This window comes from Myxocyprinus asiaticus, chromosome 7 (genome assembly GCF_019703515.2).
Source record: "Myxocyprinus asiaticus isolate MX2 ecotype Aquarium Trade chromosome 7, UBuf_Myxa_2, whole genome shotgun sequence".
In the NCBI taxonomy this organism is placed as follows: domain Eukaryota; kingdom Metazoa; phylum Chordata; class Actinopteri; order Cypriniformes; family Catostomidae; genus Myxocyprinus; species Myxocyprinus asiaticus.
In genome coordinates this window covers 702590-718981 of record NC_059350.1, presented here as the reverse complement: position 1 = coordinate 718981, position 16392 = coordinate 702590, and the positions used below count along the sequence as shown (strand labels likewise).

Genomic DNA, 16392 nt, shown 5'->3' with positions numbered 1-16392 from the left:
ACAAAGACTGGAGCACATATAAATGTGAGCTTTATTTCCAAATAATATCAAAACAATTCAATTCTGATGCCTTGATGCATGTTAACACCAACATTCGACAAAATGTGTGTGATGTACAGTCTGTTGCAGTGTGTGTGTGTGTGTTTTCTATTGGTAGTAGAGTTCGAGGTTCATGCCGTCGTGGATTTCATCTGAAACTCAGACTCAAGGATCAAACACATTGAGCAGTTTGCTGAATCTCTAAACGAAGACTTTACATCCGTAACATGCTGTTGAGTTCCACAGACAATGTCAACTTTTCTCAGTTAAATACATGTTAAATATGGGGCACTTACCAACCCTCACTGTGTGATGTTATATCCAATATATTAACTCATGGAATGACTAGAAGTCGACCGATAGTGGATTTCTCCGACACCGATAACTAAGGTGGTTGAAAAGGCTGATAACAAATTAATCGATTTATAGATGTCAAAAACTAATTCTCTATTAACTATGGCAGGCACAGACAAAGAATCCAAAATAAATAAAATGAAGATTTGGTGCATAACGCAGGACTTTTAAATATAAACAAGCCTGAAACACACCGGGGACTCTAATTTTGAAATGATAAAACTATTGCCAACTATCGACAGAATTTTTGCCGATAACCGATTGTTCCAAGAATTAACTATCGGTACCGATTAATCTGTAAAACCGATATATCGTCTACCTCTAATAATAATAATAATAATAATAATAATAATAACCAGGTTTACTTTATTAGCTGGTTATTATTATTAGAGGTATTATCCTGAAATGGTAATTACGAGTACGTCGTGTTCAAGTGCTTTGTTGTCGTAAAGAACAGGAAACATGGATGACGCCAGGTTCGTTCATACATATTTTTTAAATAACTTTTATTTTGACAGCATAACACATATCACTCAGTTAGCTTGCTGATGATAATGGAATTGCAGTCAAAAACAAGCTACAATTTTCATGGTGTAAAAATGTACAAAATGCATGAAATAGTTGCTGATGAACACGAATATGACCCAAACTGTAATAAAACCTGTTCATTACTGATGGGATGATCGGATCTTTGAGTCTCGTTCAGCAAAATGAACGAATCTTTATTCAAGTCATTTCATTCATTTGAGCAGAATTAAATTAAAATTTTACATTTTCAATAGCCAAATCTCCCCCAACAAGTCTACTTACGCAAATTTTGATTATAGTCCCAATAAGGAAAAAGTTATAATGCAGCCAAGGACAAATAATGAGAAACAGTATGATTAGTTCACCTCTGGAATCTTCTTGTCCGAGTCGTTCATTCTTTTGTCACATGACAGCCGAAGGTGCATAGCGTATACGGCTGTCACGTGACAAAAGAACGAACGACTCGGACCAAAAGAGTTGAAAGGTGAACTAATCTTTCTGTTTCTTGTACTGCGCCTATGCGGTTTGCACGTAAGTGCGCGGCCAACACAAAATGAACGAATCGCTCTCTGAGACTACTCATTCTTCTGAGTCACATAAAAGATTCATTCAAAATGATCGTTCATGAACGACCCATCACTACTGTTCATTCACTCCAGAAACCGTACTCTCCTGCAACATGTTGACAGTTTAAGACTCCTCATCTCAGAAACTAGGGTATCAAAATTATCTCAGAGTTTCCCAGTCGTAATTACGACTTGAGGGGTCGTTCATGTGCAACTTCCGTGTGGGAAACTCGTATTTACGATAATTCCGATAGCACGTGAAGGCAGCATTAAACCGACTGACTGTAGATGTTAAACCGAACTTGAGTGATTCATTCTGACCTGATTATGATCTTTCTGAAAAATCGATTAATCGATTATCGGCCTTTTCCACCACCTTAGTTATCGGCAAAATCGGTCGACCTCTAATTATCATCACTTGAAATCTGCACAAAAATAACATAACGGTTCCGTGATGCAACTATTGCATGAGAAAATCATTTAATTTCACCCTTAAGTTGTATTTCACCCTGAATACTCCTTTAACACTGGTACTTGTTGGTAAAGGATACAGTCTCCCAGTGACACGTGATCTTTAAATATGGTGTACCTGCACAAACATCACATTCTCAGATTAAACATTATATTTATAATTAGTTATTCTGATATTCACATCTGAATGTACATGAACTAATGACCCGTTCAGCATTATATGTGTTATAGACTCTCACCATTTCTTCAGCACGATCTTGTCCCACCGTGTGCCGGTCTGAGCAGCGATCAACTTCTTCAAGTCTCCTATTGTGTCCTCCTGACTACACACATACAGTTAAGACCAATACACAACAACAACAACAACAACAACAACAACACATCTCACCTGCTGCCACCAAGAGGAAGGATTTGATCAATACTGTAGGGTTTATATGATCTCAGGGTTTTAAAGGATACTTGCATTTGACTCGAACCTTCTTCCCCAGTCGATCGTTACACACCACCTCAATCATGTCTGAAACAAACACAAACATGACAACAATTATCATGATTATTTATTCAAGATCTGTTTATATTACCAGCAATCTCAACGATGAGCTTTGTCTTTGGCATTATTGGTATGCTTGAAAATAGTCAATTCTTACTCACTTCGCTATTCTATGTTATTATAATTTTTATTGTAATATAAATTATGTTTTATGGTTTGAACTCTCCAAAAGCATATATAACGTTTACAAACGCTGGATTTCATATAAACACACACACAGGTCTCACACTTTTTATAATGCTATTTAAATAAGATTCAGTGTGTAAATGATAATAAATGTGATGGTTTTCACCTGTTTTTTGTCGTTTTGTTCACGCAGATGATCAGACACGTTTCCTGTAAACGAGCGCTGTGGAAAAAACATCCGCTCACATTCGACCAATCAGATTCGCGGAGGTTTGATTGACAGAAGATTTGTCCAATAGTGTTACACGTAGAATAGTTAGAGGAGGTCACCATCACCGATTTCAAGTGTCGTGATTCAGAGCCGTCGTAAAATTTAATTTGAGACTCTTTTTTGGTCAAAACACTTTTCTTTTCTTTTTGGTCCTTTTTTATGTCCCCAGCAAAGAAACCGTTTATGTAGATTTTTGTATATTTGGATATCCACTGCGTATTTCCAATTTAATTTCTGATTCATAATTTTTATTCTTTATAGATTTTTTTTTTTATCATTTATTTTATTATTATTATTATTATTTAGTTGTAAATAACGCTGCTTAACGGAGCTGTCCACGCCACATTTTGAACCGTTTTTGAATAAGGTTGAATAAGGCAATTTGGCACTCATGAGGCATTTCTTCTCTTTCATTTATTGTAGTTTTAATTTTAAATTTTACCCCTGTCATGAATTACAAATCTATTTTTTATTTATTTATGTTCCCCCCCCACATTTTTTGTGTGTATGCATCTTGTATATGTATAACTATTAATAATAAAAAAAGACGGCACTGTCACGTGTTAACTGTTCCATTTGTCAGCGCTGTTTTGGATGGACCCATCACAGTAGATTGTGATGACGGGGTGATGTATACTCTTCAAATAATTTTGTAGAGAATGACAGGGCGTATTTCAATTTGCTTGTTGCACATCAATTCTTAGAATCAAAATATTTAAATGACTATATTTTAATTTGTTCAATTGTCGTCAATAAGACAAACAACGTCTTGAGATTTGAACCCACGCGCGCTGCGCATTCTGTCGGTCACTGCAGTGACACATCAGATCAGAACAGACCCGCATTCAGCCGAACCGACACCGATCACAAATCATGTCCGACGACGAGAAGCTGCCCTCCGGATGGGAGAAACGAATGAGCCGGAGCTCGGGTGAGTAACTGCGGCCCGGTATCGCATTTAGACCCAGAACAGAGAGTGTGTTTGACTGCGTATGAGCAGATGCACGTGCTAAATGGCTAACCGACACCGAACCGCCGAAAACATCCGAACCAGCGCGAACAGAACCGTTATTAAACAGAACTGACTGCTGATGTTAAACCGAACCAGAGCGAACAGAACCGTTATTAAACAGAACTGACTGCTGATGTTAAACTGAACCAGAGCGAACAGAACCGTTATTAAACAGAACTGACTGCTGATGTTGAACCGAACCAGAGCGAACAGAACCGTTATTAAACAGAACTGACTGTAGATGTTAAACTGAACCAGAGCGAACAGAACCGTTATTAAACAGAACTGACTGTAGATGTTAAACTGAACCAGAGCGAACAGAACCGTTATTAAACAGAACTGACTGCTGATGTTAAACCGAACCAGAGCGAACAGAACCGTTAGTAAACAGAACTGACTGCTGATGTTAAACCGAACCAGAGCGAACAGAACCGTTAGTAAACAGAACTGACTGCTGATGTTAAACCGAACCAGAGCGAACAGAACCGTTAGTAAACAGAACTGACTGCTGATGTTAAACTGAACCAGAGCGAACAGAACCGTTAGTAAACAGAACTGACTGTAGATGTTAAACTGAACCAGAGCGAACAGAACCGTTATTAAACAGAACTGACTGCTGATGTTAAACTGAACCAGCGTGAACAGAACCGTTATTAAACAGAACTGTCTGCTGATGTTAAACTGAACCAGCACGAACAGAACCGTTATTAAACAGAACTGACTGCTGATGTTAAACTGAACCAGCGTGAACAGAACCGTTATTAAACAGAACTGTCTGCTGATGTTAAACTGAACCAGCGGGAACAGAACCGTTATTAAACAGAACTGACTGCTTATGTTGAACCGAACCAGAGCGAACAGAACCATTATTAAACAGAACTGACTGCTTATGTTAAACTGAACCAGCGTGAACAGAACCGTTATTAAACAGAACTGTCTGCTGATGTTAAACTGAACCAGCGCGAACAGAACCGTTATTAAACAGAACTGACTGCTGATGTTGAACCGAACCAGAGCGAACAGAACCGTTATTAAACAGAACCGACTGCTGTTGTTGAACCGAACCAGAGCGAACAGAACCGTTATTAAACAGAACTGACTGCTGATGTTGAACCGAACCAGAGCGAACAGAACCGTTATTAAACAGAACTGACTGCTGATGTTGAACCGAACCAGAGCGAACAGAACCGTTATTAAACATGACCGACTGCTGATGTTTAACAGAACCGTTATTAAACAGAACTGACTGCTGATGTTAAACCAAACCAGAGCGAACAGAACCGTTATTAAACAGAACTGACTGCTGATGTTAAACCAAACCAGAGCAAACAGAACCGTTATTAAACAGAACTGACTGCTGATGTCAAACCAAACCAGAGCGAACAGAACCGTTATTAAACAGAACTGACTGCTGTTGTTAAACTGAACCAGAGCGAACAGAACCGTTATTAAACAGAACTGACTGCTGATGTTGAACCGAACCAGAGCGAACAGAACCGTTATTAAATAGAACTGTCTGCTTATGTTGAACCGAACCAGAGCGAACAGAACCGTTATTAAACAGAACTGACTGCTGATGTTGAACCGAACCAGAGCGAACAGAACCGTTATTAAACAGAACTGACTGCTGATGTTTAACAGAACCGTTATTAAACAGAACTGACTGCTGATGTTAAACCAAACCAGAGCGAACAGAACCGTTATTAAACAGAACTGACTGCTGATGTTAAACCAAACCAGAGCAAACAGAACCGTTATTAAACAGAACTGACTGCTGATGTCAAACCAAACCAGAGCGAACAGAACCGTTATTAAACAGAACTGACTGCTGTTGTTAAACTGAACCAGAGCGAACAGAACCGTTATTAAACAGAACTGACTGCTGATGTTGAACCGAACCAGAGCGAACAGAACCGTTATTAAACAGAACTGACTGCTGATGTTGAACCGAACCAGAGCGAACAGAACCGTTATTAAACAGAACTGACTGCTTATGTTGAACCGAACCAGAGCGAACAGAACCGTTATTAAACATGACCGACTGCTGATGTTTAACAGAACCGTTATTAAACAGAACTGACTGCTGATGTCAAACCAAACCAGAGCGAACAGAACCGTTATTAAACAGAACTGACTGCTTATGTTGAACCGAACCAGAGCGAACAGAACCGTTATTAAACAGAACTGACTGCTGATGTCAAACCAAACCAGAGCGAACAGAACCGTTATTAAACAGAACTGACTGCTGTTGTTAAACTGAACCAGAGCGAACAGAACCGTTATTAAACAGAACTGACTGCTGATGTTGAACCGAACCAGAGCGAACAGAACCGTTATTAAATAGAACTGTCTGCTTATGTTGAACCGAACCAGAGCGAACAGAACCGTTATTAAACAGAACTGACTGCTGATGTTGAACCGAACCAGAGCGAACAGAACCGTTATTAAACAGAACTGACTGCTGATGTTAAACTGAACCAGAGCGAACAGAACTGTTATTAAACAGAACTGACTGCTTATGTTGAACCGAACCAGAGCGAACAGAACCGTTATTAAACAGAACTGACTGCTGATGTTGAACCGAACCAGGCGACAGACCTTCGAACTGACGAACCGGCGCAGCCGTATTAAACAGAACCGACTGCTGTTGTTAAACTGAACCAGAGCGAACAGAACCGTTATTAAACAGAACTGACTGCTGATGTTAAACCGAACCAGAGCGAACAGAACCGTTATTAAACAGAACTGACTGCTGATGTTGAACCGAACCAGAGCGAACAGAACCGTTATTAAACAGAACTGACTGCTAGATGTTGAACCGAACCGGAGTGATGATATCTGCATGTGAACAAATGAACTGAATCTCTACATATAAAGATCTGAATCTGTAAAGATTTTAATATTTTAACATCTACACATCTAAACACTTGAGCATCTAAATATCTAAAGATGCGAACAGCTATCCTATCATTTTGATTATGGTCCGTTACAAAATCGAACGCTTTGTTTTTGTTTAATTTATGTATATTAATGGACCTGTTTTACAGAGTTCTATGATGTATTTCTGTTTTAATTTAGCAGAGTAATTTAGCATACTTATTCAAATTTGGCATTGAAAACAATCATCAAACTTTCTCTCTTCTGATTGCTGTAATCCATATTTGTCTTAAGTTGTGGAAATGTAATAATGGATTTTTTATTTTTTTATCGGAGTAAAAGGGAGTACTGCAAAATAACACTGGCTTCGATCTCCCATTTATGTCCAGAGTTATTCGCGAAAACATAAACGTGTTAATGATGGCGCCACCTAGTGTCAGATGGCTAAGTAGTGGTGGGATTTGGGTTTATCCCATCAAATCTTTACGATTTACTGTCTGAAGTCCAGACAGAAAAGAATAAGAAAATCAATAGAATTTTAGCATCTGTGGTGTTTGAACTCATTTTTATGTAATTAAATAAAGGTACATTTCTAGTTTAAAGATTATTTGTAATTTGGGCCTTTGTTTTTGTTTTTTGACAAGAAAAGCAAATTTATTTAAAAAACAATTGCTTTTTAACCATTGAAATTTGCTCAAATATAACAATTCACAGATAGAGACACAATTTCTTTGTTTTCATCCAAGTTGTGAATTTAATTTGACAAAAATTAGAATATCACGAAAAGAATTTGCGAATGTAGCCATATTTCCATCCCATGAGTTCAAAAGAACAAAATCGTCACTTCTGGAGAAATCGTAGCCACCGTGACCATTTTATTAATAAAATACTCTTGGTTTAGAGCACAGACAAAACATTGTAAAGAACTTGTCTCGTGTCTGGAAGCAACAGCGCGTCACACAGTTCTGGAATCACTATTCTTTTGACGTGCGGATCTATAAGATATTTTACAAAAGTGTCAATGATCCTGCTCTTCCGCACAGTTCAAGTTTGTATTTGACTTATTTTCTTTGCAAACTCTACGCAGACCAGAGAAACATTTGAGATGCAATGATTGGTCCACTGGTTAGTCCATTTATGAATTAATAATTCAGTCACATGACTTTATGCGCATCTTGTATTCCTATTTAAATGATAGCAGTTTATTTGGTAAATGTGTTTCAATCATAGTTTATGCGCATTTCTTCTTATCAAATAAAAAATGAATCCACCTCAAACGAGCGTACAAGTTTGTAATGTGCATTTTGGAGGTTTTATTAGCATCTTTAGAGCCCCATACCTCTGAGATTTAACCATACAGAGCCTTAAAAATGAAAAAAAGAAAAGTTAATTCTGAACCAGAATTTAAAAGTATATTAAGATCTTTAATACTTCTGAAGTTATAGACACTCCAACTTTGGAAAAACAACACAAAAAAGTGTTTTTTCCCCATTTTTGGACTCGCACCATTGGCATATAATGCAACAAGAGGTGCTGAAGTCAACTGGTTTTAGTAATGGATCTACCAATCTCTGTGTAAAAATAAAATCATGATGCTGCCACTTTTCTAAGGGTATGTTTTTACCTGTTGTTTCGCTCCAATATCATTGCCGTAAATTTGATGCCCCTTTACAAAAGAATGGATTACTCAGTAAATATTGATCCATGGCTTTGAATATTTTTGGCGTTTATCTTTCACCAGTAAAGAAAATGATTCAAAAACTAAATATTGAGACAGTGATGTCTGGATGAATGGACTTTGATCCTGTATGTTGCCATAGTTCAGTAGTTTAACTGCATCATATATCAGGTGTAAATGTGCCCGTCGATCTCTCTGTGTCTCAGGTAGAGTGTATTACTTTAATCACATGACTAACGCGAGTCAGTGGGAGAGGCCGAGCGGATCGGATACTGATGTCGGGGAGGTGGAGAAAGTTCGCTGCTCTCACCTGCTGGTCAAACACAACCAGTCGCGCCGGCCGTCGTCCTGGAGAGAGGAGAACATCACACGCAGCAAAGACGAGGCACTGCAGCTCATTCACAGTAAGAACAGAGAGTGTTAAATCCGTGTTAGTGTACACGTGCTGTGTGAAGGACATGTGTGTATAAACCTGTGTTTGTGTGTGTGTTTAGAGTACATAGATCAGATCAAATCTGGCGAAGAAGAGTTTGAGAGTTTGGCATCTCAGTTCAGTGACTGCAGCTCAGCGCGCAACGGAGGAGATCTGGGCGTGTTTGGCAGAGGTAAGTTCATAATCGAAAAGATGTTCAGGTGGGTCTGGAATATACAGAATTATATCCAATGTTTTTAATCTGTCTGTGTATCAGGTCAAATGCAGAAGCCGTTTGAAGACGTCTCGTTTGCACTGAAGGTTGGCGACATGAGCGGCCCGGTGTTCACTGATTCTGGCGTTCACATCATCCTACGAACGGGATAACCAATCAGAACACCCATCCATCATGCTTTCAGTCATTTATTCCCACAAATAACCCACACACACACACACACACACACACACACACACACACACAGTTGTTTTCCTTGTAATAAAGTTGCCACTGTAAGGCAGCCTTGTCAAAACTGCACATTAAATCCCTCCAGTGTTTGCATAATCTTAAACATTACAGTTCCCTTCTAATACTTTCATCAATTGTTCCTTAAAGGAATAGTTCACCCCCAAAAAAATGTCAATTTTCATTTATTGGGGGAATTGTTCCTTTAATAGTGACTTAGTGACTGCATCTAGTATCCTGCTACATTCCTTCATCCATTCTGCTTCATATAAAGGACAGCAAATGATCATATGTCAGATCTCCAAGAAAAAACATGACCAATAAAAATAACCGTATCACTAAAGAAAAATGTTCCCGTCTTTATGTGAAAACAAGAAGGTGTTGCGGTGTTCTATCAAGATCTACTGTATGTTTAGTTGGCACATTTTTCATCAGGTTTAAAGGTCTCTCACTTAAATATTCCAAACCATTTTCCTGTATAGCACCATTGAAGTTGACAGCGAAGAAGCCATGTTGGAAGTAAGGCTGTGTTTTTTGGCTTTTATATTAAAATGAAAAGTGATCATTTAATATATGTAGCTGAGTTTGGAATGGCATACTACCCTTACATTTCAATGCAGAAGTAGTAAGAGTAGTATGGTAGTATGCCATTCCAGACTCTGCATTTGTGACCATGCACTGACAGTAAGAGCATTTCGACGGCACCATCTGTTGGTCGAAAGTTGTAAATTAATGTCAAGTATGCCCAAATTTAGAGCAACAAGTTGTTAAATAAAAAATCTGCTTTAATTATTTTGGATTGTGCTAAATGCAATATACGTGATTTAAGTGTTTAGTGTTAAGTATATATATATATATATATACTGTATATATATTTATTTAAGCAATATCATACGAGCAAGAGTGTGATATGGCCATATAGCATGATTGCGAGTGTGTGATTACTTATATACAACAGTTCAATGAACAAGTAAATAAAAAAACAAAATAGGAAAAACTGAGTATGGTCATAAAAGTGCATTTGTGCATGGAATTACATTCTTACGTGAAGGATCAGAATCTGCTGTTGCTGGTTCAAACCAATGATGCATCCAAGCCTTCATTAGTAAATAAAAAATTTCACTTTAGAACCAGTATTATGGCTCGGGCTGTTTCTAACAAGTTACTGGAGAAACAAGGATATGTGTGTGTGTGAGAAAGGGAGAGATGGAGTGCATCATCACCTTTTGCCACTACCAAGCAGAGATGATGTAGTCTGTTAGTCAGCTTTCTGAAGATAAAGTCATTTTGGTGAAATGCATCCTATTTTCTCAGTGGAAAAATAGCCGTTCAAGCAGGGATATTCCTCCCTGTTTCGTGGTAGCCGGTGCGCAAGAGTCTTTCACTATAGAAACTGTAATCTCCTCCATTTTGTCCTCTCCAATGTGGAAAGTCCAGTAAGAGGTAAGTGCCTTGAGTTTGAGTAATTAATCAGTCTGTTGTGTCTCTCAGCTGTGATGAGCTTTAATGCTGAAGTTGTTAGTTTAAAGCCATTTAAAGCTATTTCCCAGCTTTAGTAGTGTAGTAGTAATCCGAGCGATCATGTAGTGCTGATGAATGAAAACACTGACTGATGCTGACTTCACATCACAATCAAAAATATGAGCCCATATTACACACATAAATGGTCTTTTGCCGCCACCTGCTGGCTAAAATATGTAATGTCATAAAATTACACGTGAATAGACAGATAGCTCTTAACACATCTGCACTACTCTTACACTTTAGTTTAGAACAGCATGAACACAAGAGGAGTGATGCACACAGTGAAGCATCAGAGTGCTGATGTACTGTGATATCAGTACTCATGGAACGTCTCTCGTCCAATCAGATTCAAGGACCGGAACTAACTGTTGTATATATGTTTATATATATATTAATGGGAATTAAAACATAGCTATAAGGGACAGACTTGCCATCTCTTCAATAGCATGCATGTTATAAAGCAGTAAAAAGCTCCTGGATCACATCTGATTTTCCACAACTCATGTTGTCTGGAGTTTTTTGTCTTCTAAATGTTCGTGTAAAGATGTTTTTTCAAAGTCTTGTCCGTGGAACGATCCAGAAACACTTTAAACTGCAGTACAGCCCACTGAAGAGACAACACAGCCTCATTGTCATTCCCGTCAAAGATTTTACCACTGTGAATAGATTTTTACCTGTCTTAACTGAGTTCCTGTGATGCTAAGTGTTTAACAGAGCTACACTGTTGAATCCTAATCACTTCTTATTTATAGCACTGTCAAATGTTTACTGAATGGTAAGTACGTTAGCACACCATATTTACACTTTCTAAATGACAGAAATCCAGAAACATGAACAGAAGATATTTCAGCACAGAATAGGTAAGTAGAATTTTGGGATATTGCATAAAAATGATGGATGGAAATGCCAAAATGCACATAAAACATTTATACGCTCACTTTAGGTGGATATACTGTATTTGTTATTCGATAAGAAGATGCACAAAAACTAAGATGAAAACACATTTACCATAGGAATATAAATTTGGAATAAAAAATGTGACCGCCTCAGCCACCTGACCAAGGAAAATCTTTAACGCCAGCAGCACCGTGAACATCTCCAGACAGTTTATGTGCCAATATTGCCGCTGGCCCGTCCAAACCCCATAGGCTGGATGACCCCGAATACAGCGCCCCAACTCATGAAGGAGGTGTCTGTCATTATAACCGTGCGGGGACACCTGTCCAACAGGACGCCCGACATCAGAAGTCGGGTCTGTTTCCATGGTAATAGCGTTCAGTTGCACCCATGCGTCACTTTGAAGAGACGGAGCGCATGCGTCAGTGGTTGAAGTCCCATAATGGAGTTCATCCAGCACTGAAAAGGTCTCACATGCAACATGCCCAGGGGTTCTCAAAGGGAGAACGTGTCCCACTTTTGAACACCATTAGATACCGGCAGAATGACAGATCACGAGCTGGAGACAGCCGCGAATCTAGCTCCACCCCTAGATCTGTTGCCTTGGCAACATGACACTCTTGTCTAGGTTTACACACAGCCCTAGACTGCTCAGATGGCTGAGAATGACATCTCGATGAAGGGCAACCAAAGTCTCCGAGTGGGCTAGCACCAACCAATCATCGAGATAATTCAAAACACGGCTGCCCTGAAGCCTCAAGTGTGTCAAAGCCACATCCATGCATTTTGTGAAAGTGAGAAGGCACCTGTCTTTTGGCGCAATCTGAATATGGAAATAAGCGTCCTTCAAATCTATTGTCACAAACCAGTCCTCCAGCTGCACTTAAATTATCAGCAAATTTTCATTTTTGGGTGAACTATTCCTTTAACAAGCACAAGGTAGCGAACAGAATGTCTGGTACAACAAGTGCATCGAACAGCAAATGAGTAAAGATCGGAGCTCTGCTCTCGAGCTTGTCTGAACACACTCTTTTATAGTGGTGTGGTCTGTGCTGATTGGAGGGGGCAGAGTGATGACGTCACTCAGGCAACTAACGATGGATGTCTAAGAAGGTGATAGTAGAGAGAGTGCGAGAAAGGAAGAGAAAACATACAGACAAATTCTACCCCAGTATACATACATGTAACATTCACAATTACTTTTCTTTTTTTTTCAACCAAACCATTATCAGTATGAAACTGTAATGATGAAAGCCATGTTTGGTCATTTGAGTCATTCGTGCACTAAGCAATAATGTTGAAATACCGACTGTTGATACTTTGCAAACTTCAGCACAGTCATCAGTTGTTCCATTTGCAAAATCTGCCATCTGTTTGTATTTATACTTTTAAGATGAAACCCATTTAAAGTTTATGCATCAGTACACCCTAATATAAAAAAAGAGTATTGCCCCATGTACTCAATCATACTTCAACAGACTCCACTAGTTGTGGGACAAGACAGCAGTGTGTGATAGAAGAGAGTAACTGGTATGATGTATGACAGTGACACTCAAAACAGAGATGCTTATAGTCAAGCATATCAAATTTCACTACAATTTAATCAGAGTGTTTCTGGAGAACAGTGTTTAACACCAAGAATCCATTTTATCATTTTCATAAGGATTGGACTGAAGATGATCTGCACCCGTTTTAAAGAAGTTCGGACAAACATTGTTGGAGTAGAAGTGGAAAAACATCACTGTAGAGACGAGGAGGGCGGGGCCGGGCTGGAATGACGCACGCCTGGTCCCCAGTCAGCCTGATGGGGCACACGAGGGATAAAGGCGGCCGGGGACGACAGTTCGAGAGAGAGAGAATTACAGGCAGCTGCCCTGTGTGTGGTTATGTTTGTGTGTTTTTGGTTAAGTTGTTCATTAAACTATTATTTATATTTTCAAGCCGGTTCTCGCCTCCTCCTTTCCCTAGAACCCCCTTACACTGGTGCAGAAACCCGGGAAGGAGGAGGGATGCCCGTCGCAGAGTCCTCGACACTGCCGTCCACCCAGGGGAGTGCCGCTGCCATCCGCTGGGGGACGGAGTAGCCCGACCACCCGGACGCAGGGAATGGCCGCCATCCACGAGGCGAGTGGACTGGACTCCCCGACCGCCTGGAGCGATGGAGCCACTGCCAGGGGCAGAGGAGTGTCCCCACGGGTCGCCGGGAACGCGGAGGGGCGTTCTGTCCGCTGGGGGCCAGAGGTCTGACTCCAGTCCGCCCAGGGAGGAGCGGCTGCCGTCCGCCTGAGAGGGTGGAGGAGTGATCGAGGACCACGTGACGGCGCATCAGAGAACTGGTGAGTGATTTTTTTTTTCTCTCTCTCTGTTGCTTCGTGTTGGCCTTTCCCTCGCCTATTTTGTTTTTGTTGTTGTTGTTTTTCCCCTCCTGTCTCCTCCCAGGTCGAGGAAGGCGGGGATGACCGCCGGCAGTCGGGGCGCAAGGCACCCCCCCCCCACGAAGAGGAAGGGCGGATGTACGTCATGCCGGGGACTCCCCGGCCTGAGGCAACGCCGGGAGGAGTGTAGCGCCGAGGAGGGCGGGGCCGGGCTGGAATGACGCACGCCCGGTCCCCAATCAGCCTGATGGGGCACACGAGGGATAAGGGCGGCCGGGGACGACAGTTCGAGAGAAAGAGAGAATTACAGGCAGCTGCCCTGTGAGTGGTTATGTCTGTGTGTTTTGGTTAAGTTGTTCATTAAACTATCATTTATATTTTCAAGCCGGTTCTTGCCTGCTCCTTTCCCTAGAACTCCCTTACAATCACATTCTGCTCACAATGGCAGAAAGGCGTATGGTAGACAATGAAAAGTTGAAAATCGAAGTATTGTAGGTGGCCATAAATGTATGGAGTGAAAAAGTATGCTCAGGACATGGTGGCTATGATAATTACCAAGCTCTGATGAAGATACAAGGAAAATCTGATTGAGTGGAAAAACTGTTGGTGGCACTTGATGGCAACCCCCATTATGCCATTGGAGATGGTTGGTATTACTGGACAAACAGTCACTCTTTCACTATGAAGTAGATCACTATGAAGATCAGACGTGTGTCTTAGGCCAAGCAGTGTTTCAAAGGAGCAAACAACTGAAATTGCTGGCATTACATGCCAAATGTTCATGGTTAAGGGTTTCCTTTCCTCTGAACTGTGTCATGGAGTAAATTAATAGTTTTTGGTTCAAATTATTTAAAACGTCATGCATTTTCAATAAACTCCCGCATGAGAGGACTATGTCTAAATGCAGATGTTTATTTCCAAAACAGAATCTTCACCTTTAGAAACAAACAGCAAAGACATGAAATAAGGACCCATGATGATACATCAGGGGACTTTAATGTGATTGAATAACCCTAGTGTACCAATGTCTTTCTTTTAGTATAAAGTCACTCAAGTTTGCATTTTGTTAAGCTGTTTGACCAATTGAAAGATCAGTTGTGTTCCTTATAAAATCCCTGAGCTCTTGTGGACTTAAGTGCAATTAGTCCTCTTGTTCGATCCATCAATTTCTCATTCTACTTTTTTGTTTTCTTGTTACCAAAGCATGATACTGCCACACTTTTGGCCAAACATATAATTGTTCACTATTCCGTAACTTGTGTTCAGTTGTTGAGTGACTCACACATCCAGTTTTTTCAACCAAACATTTATCAGTATGACACCATCTGCAATGAAAACCATATTTTATCAATTGACTCATTCTTGTACTGTGCAATAATGATGAAATACCAACTGTCATTAGTGTGCCATTGTTAGGACAGTAATCAGTTGGTCCAATTTTTTGTGGACTATTTACAGCTGATTAGTGTCATTTTTTTAATGTAAAATATTTTCTAGAATCTCATCTTAATAATCAGAGACAACAAGTAACCCATTTGTAGGTTCATTCCCAACACTGTGTCTCTGTGGTGCTATAAAAATTACTCTTGTTTGTTGGAGTGACCCATTCAGCCCGACACAACTACATTGACGCAAACGATGGTGTAAATTGGGGGCGGGACTATCTGTTTGTACAACCAATGGCAGTTTGAAGGTGTATTCGGAAAATCTGTTTAAATACAATGTTTATTTTTGCAGTTCCATTTGTTGGCACTAGTGGCACAGAAATGACTGTACATACTTTAGTTTTAAGAATGTATTTAACTTTCACTATTTGCCAGAGAAGGATGAACTCCCATTGCTCTCTGGGTCTGCCCCGGGTCTCTTCCCAGTTGGACATGCCCGGAACACCTCCCTAAGAAGGCATCCAGCAGGCATCCTCAGCAGATGACCAAACCATCTCAACTGGCTCCTTTCAACGCGGAGGAGCAGCGGCTCTACTCCAAGCGTCACCCAGATGTCTGAGCTTTTAGAGAAATATACTCATATTTCTGCCGATGCGCCCAGGGGCATTCTCTGCAGTGCACCAGTGCAGAGGAGGGAGAAGCCGCTGAAATGCGCCGTCAGATCCAGCAGAGGTGAATAACAGTCGTGGGAATTCAGCCCAGTGAGCATGACCGTTCGGCTCCGAAGAGAAAATCTGAATGAGTGGTTGCATACCAGCTCCTTTTATACCCGTATGTCCTGGGGACTGGCATGCAAATACCACT

At 40.3% G+C, this 16392-nt stretch overlaps 2 protein-coding genes across 2 annotated transcripts; one reads left to right on the top strand and one right to left on the bottom strand.

The window, feature by feature from the left end:
- Window positions 1-12: 12 nt before the first annotated feature.
- On the bottom strand, window positions 13-2907 carry ubl5 (ubiquitin like 5). Its single transcript, XM_051703765.1, has 5 exons — window positions 2801-2907; window positions 2418-2475; window positions 2198-2281; window positions 2039-2076; window positions 13-191 (listed from the first exon to the last, which is right to left on the bottom strand). The coding sequence occupies exons 2-5, from the start codon at window positions 2471-2473 to the stop codon at window positions 148-150; spliced, it is 222 nt and encodes a 73-aa protein (XP_051559725.1). The 5' UTR covers window positions 2474-2475; window positions 2801-2907; the 3' UTR covers window positions 13-147.
- Window positions 2908-3511: 604 nt separating this feature from the next.
- On the top strand, window positions 3512-9696 carry pin1 (peptidylprolyl cis/trans isomerase, NIMA-interacting 1). Its single transcript, XM_051703763.1, has 4 exons — window positions 3512-3836; window positions 8679-8876; window positions 8967-9077; window positions 9162-9696. The coding sequence occupies exons 1-4, from the start codon at window positions 3779-3781 to the stop codon at window positions 9269-9271; spliced, it is 477 nt and encodes a 158-aa protein (XP_051559723.1). The 5' UTR covers window positions 3512-3778; the 3' UTR covers window positions 9272-9696.
- The last annotated feature ends 6696 nt before the right edge of the window (window positions 9697-16392 follow it).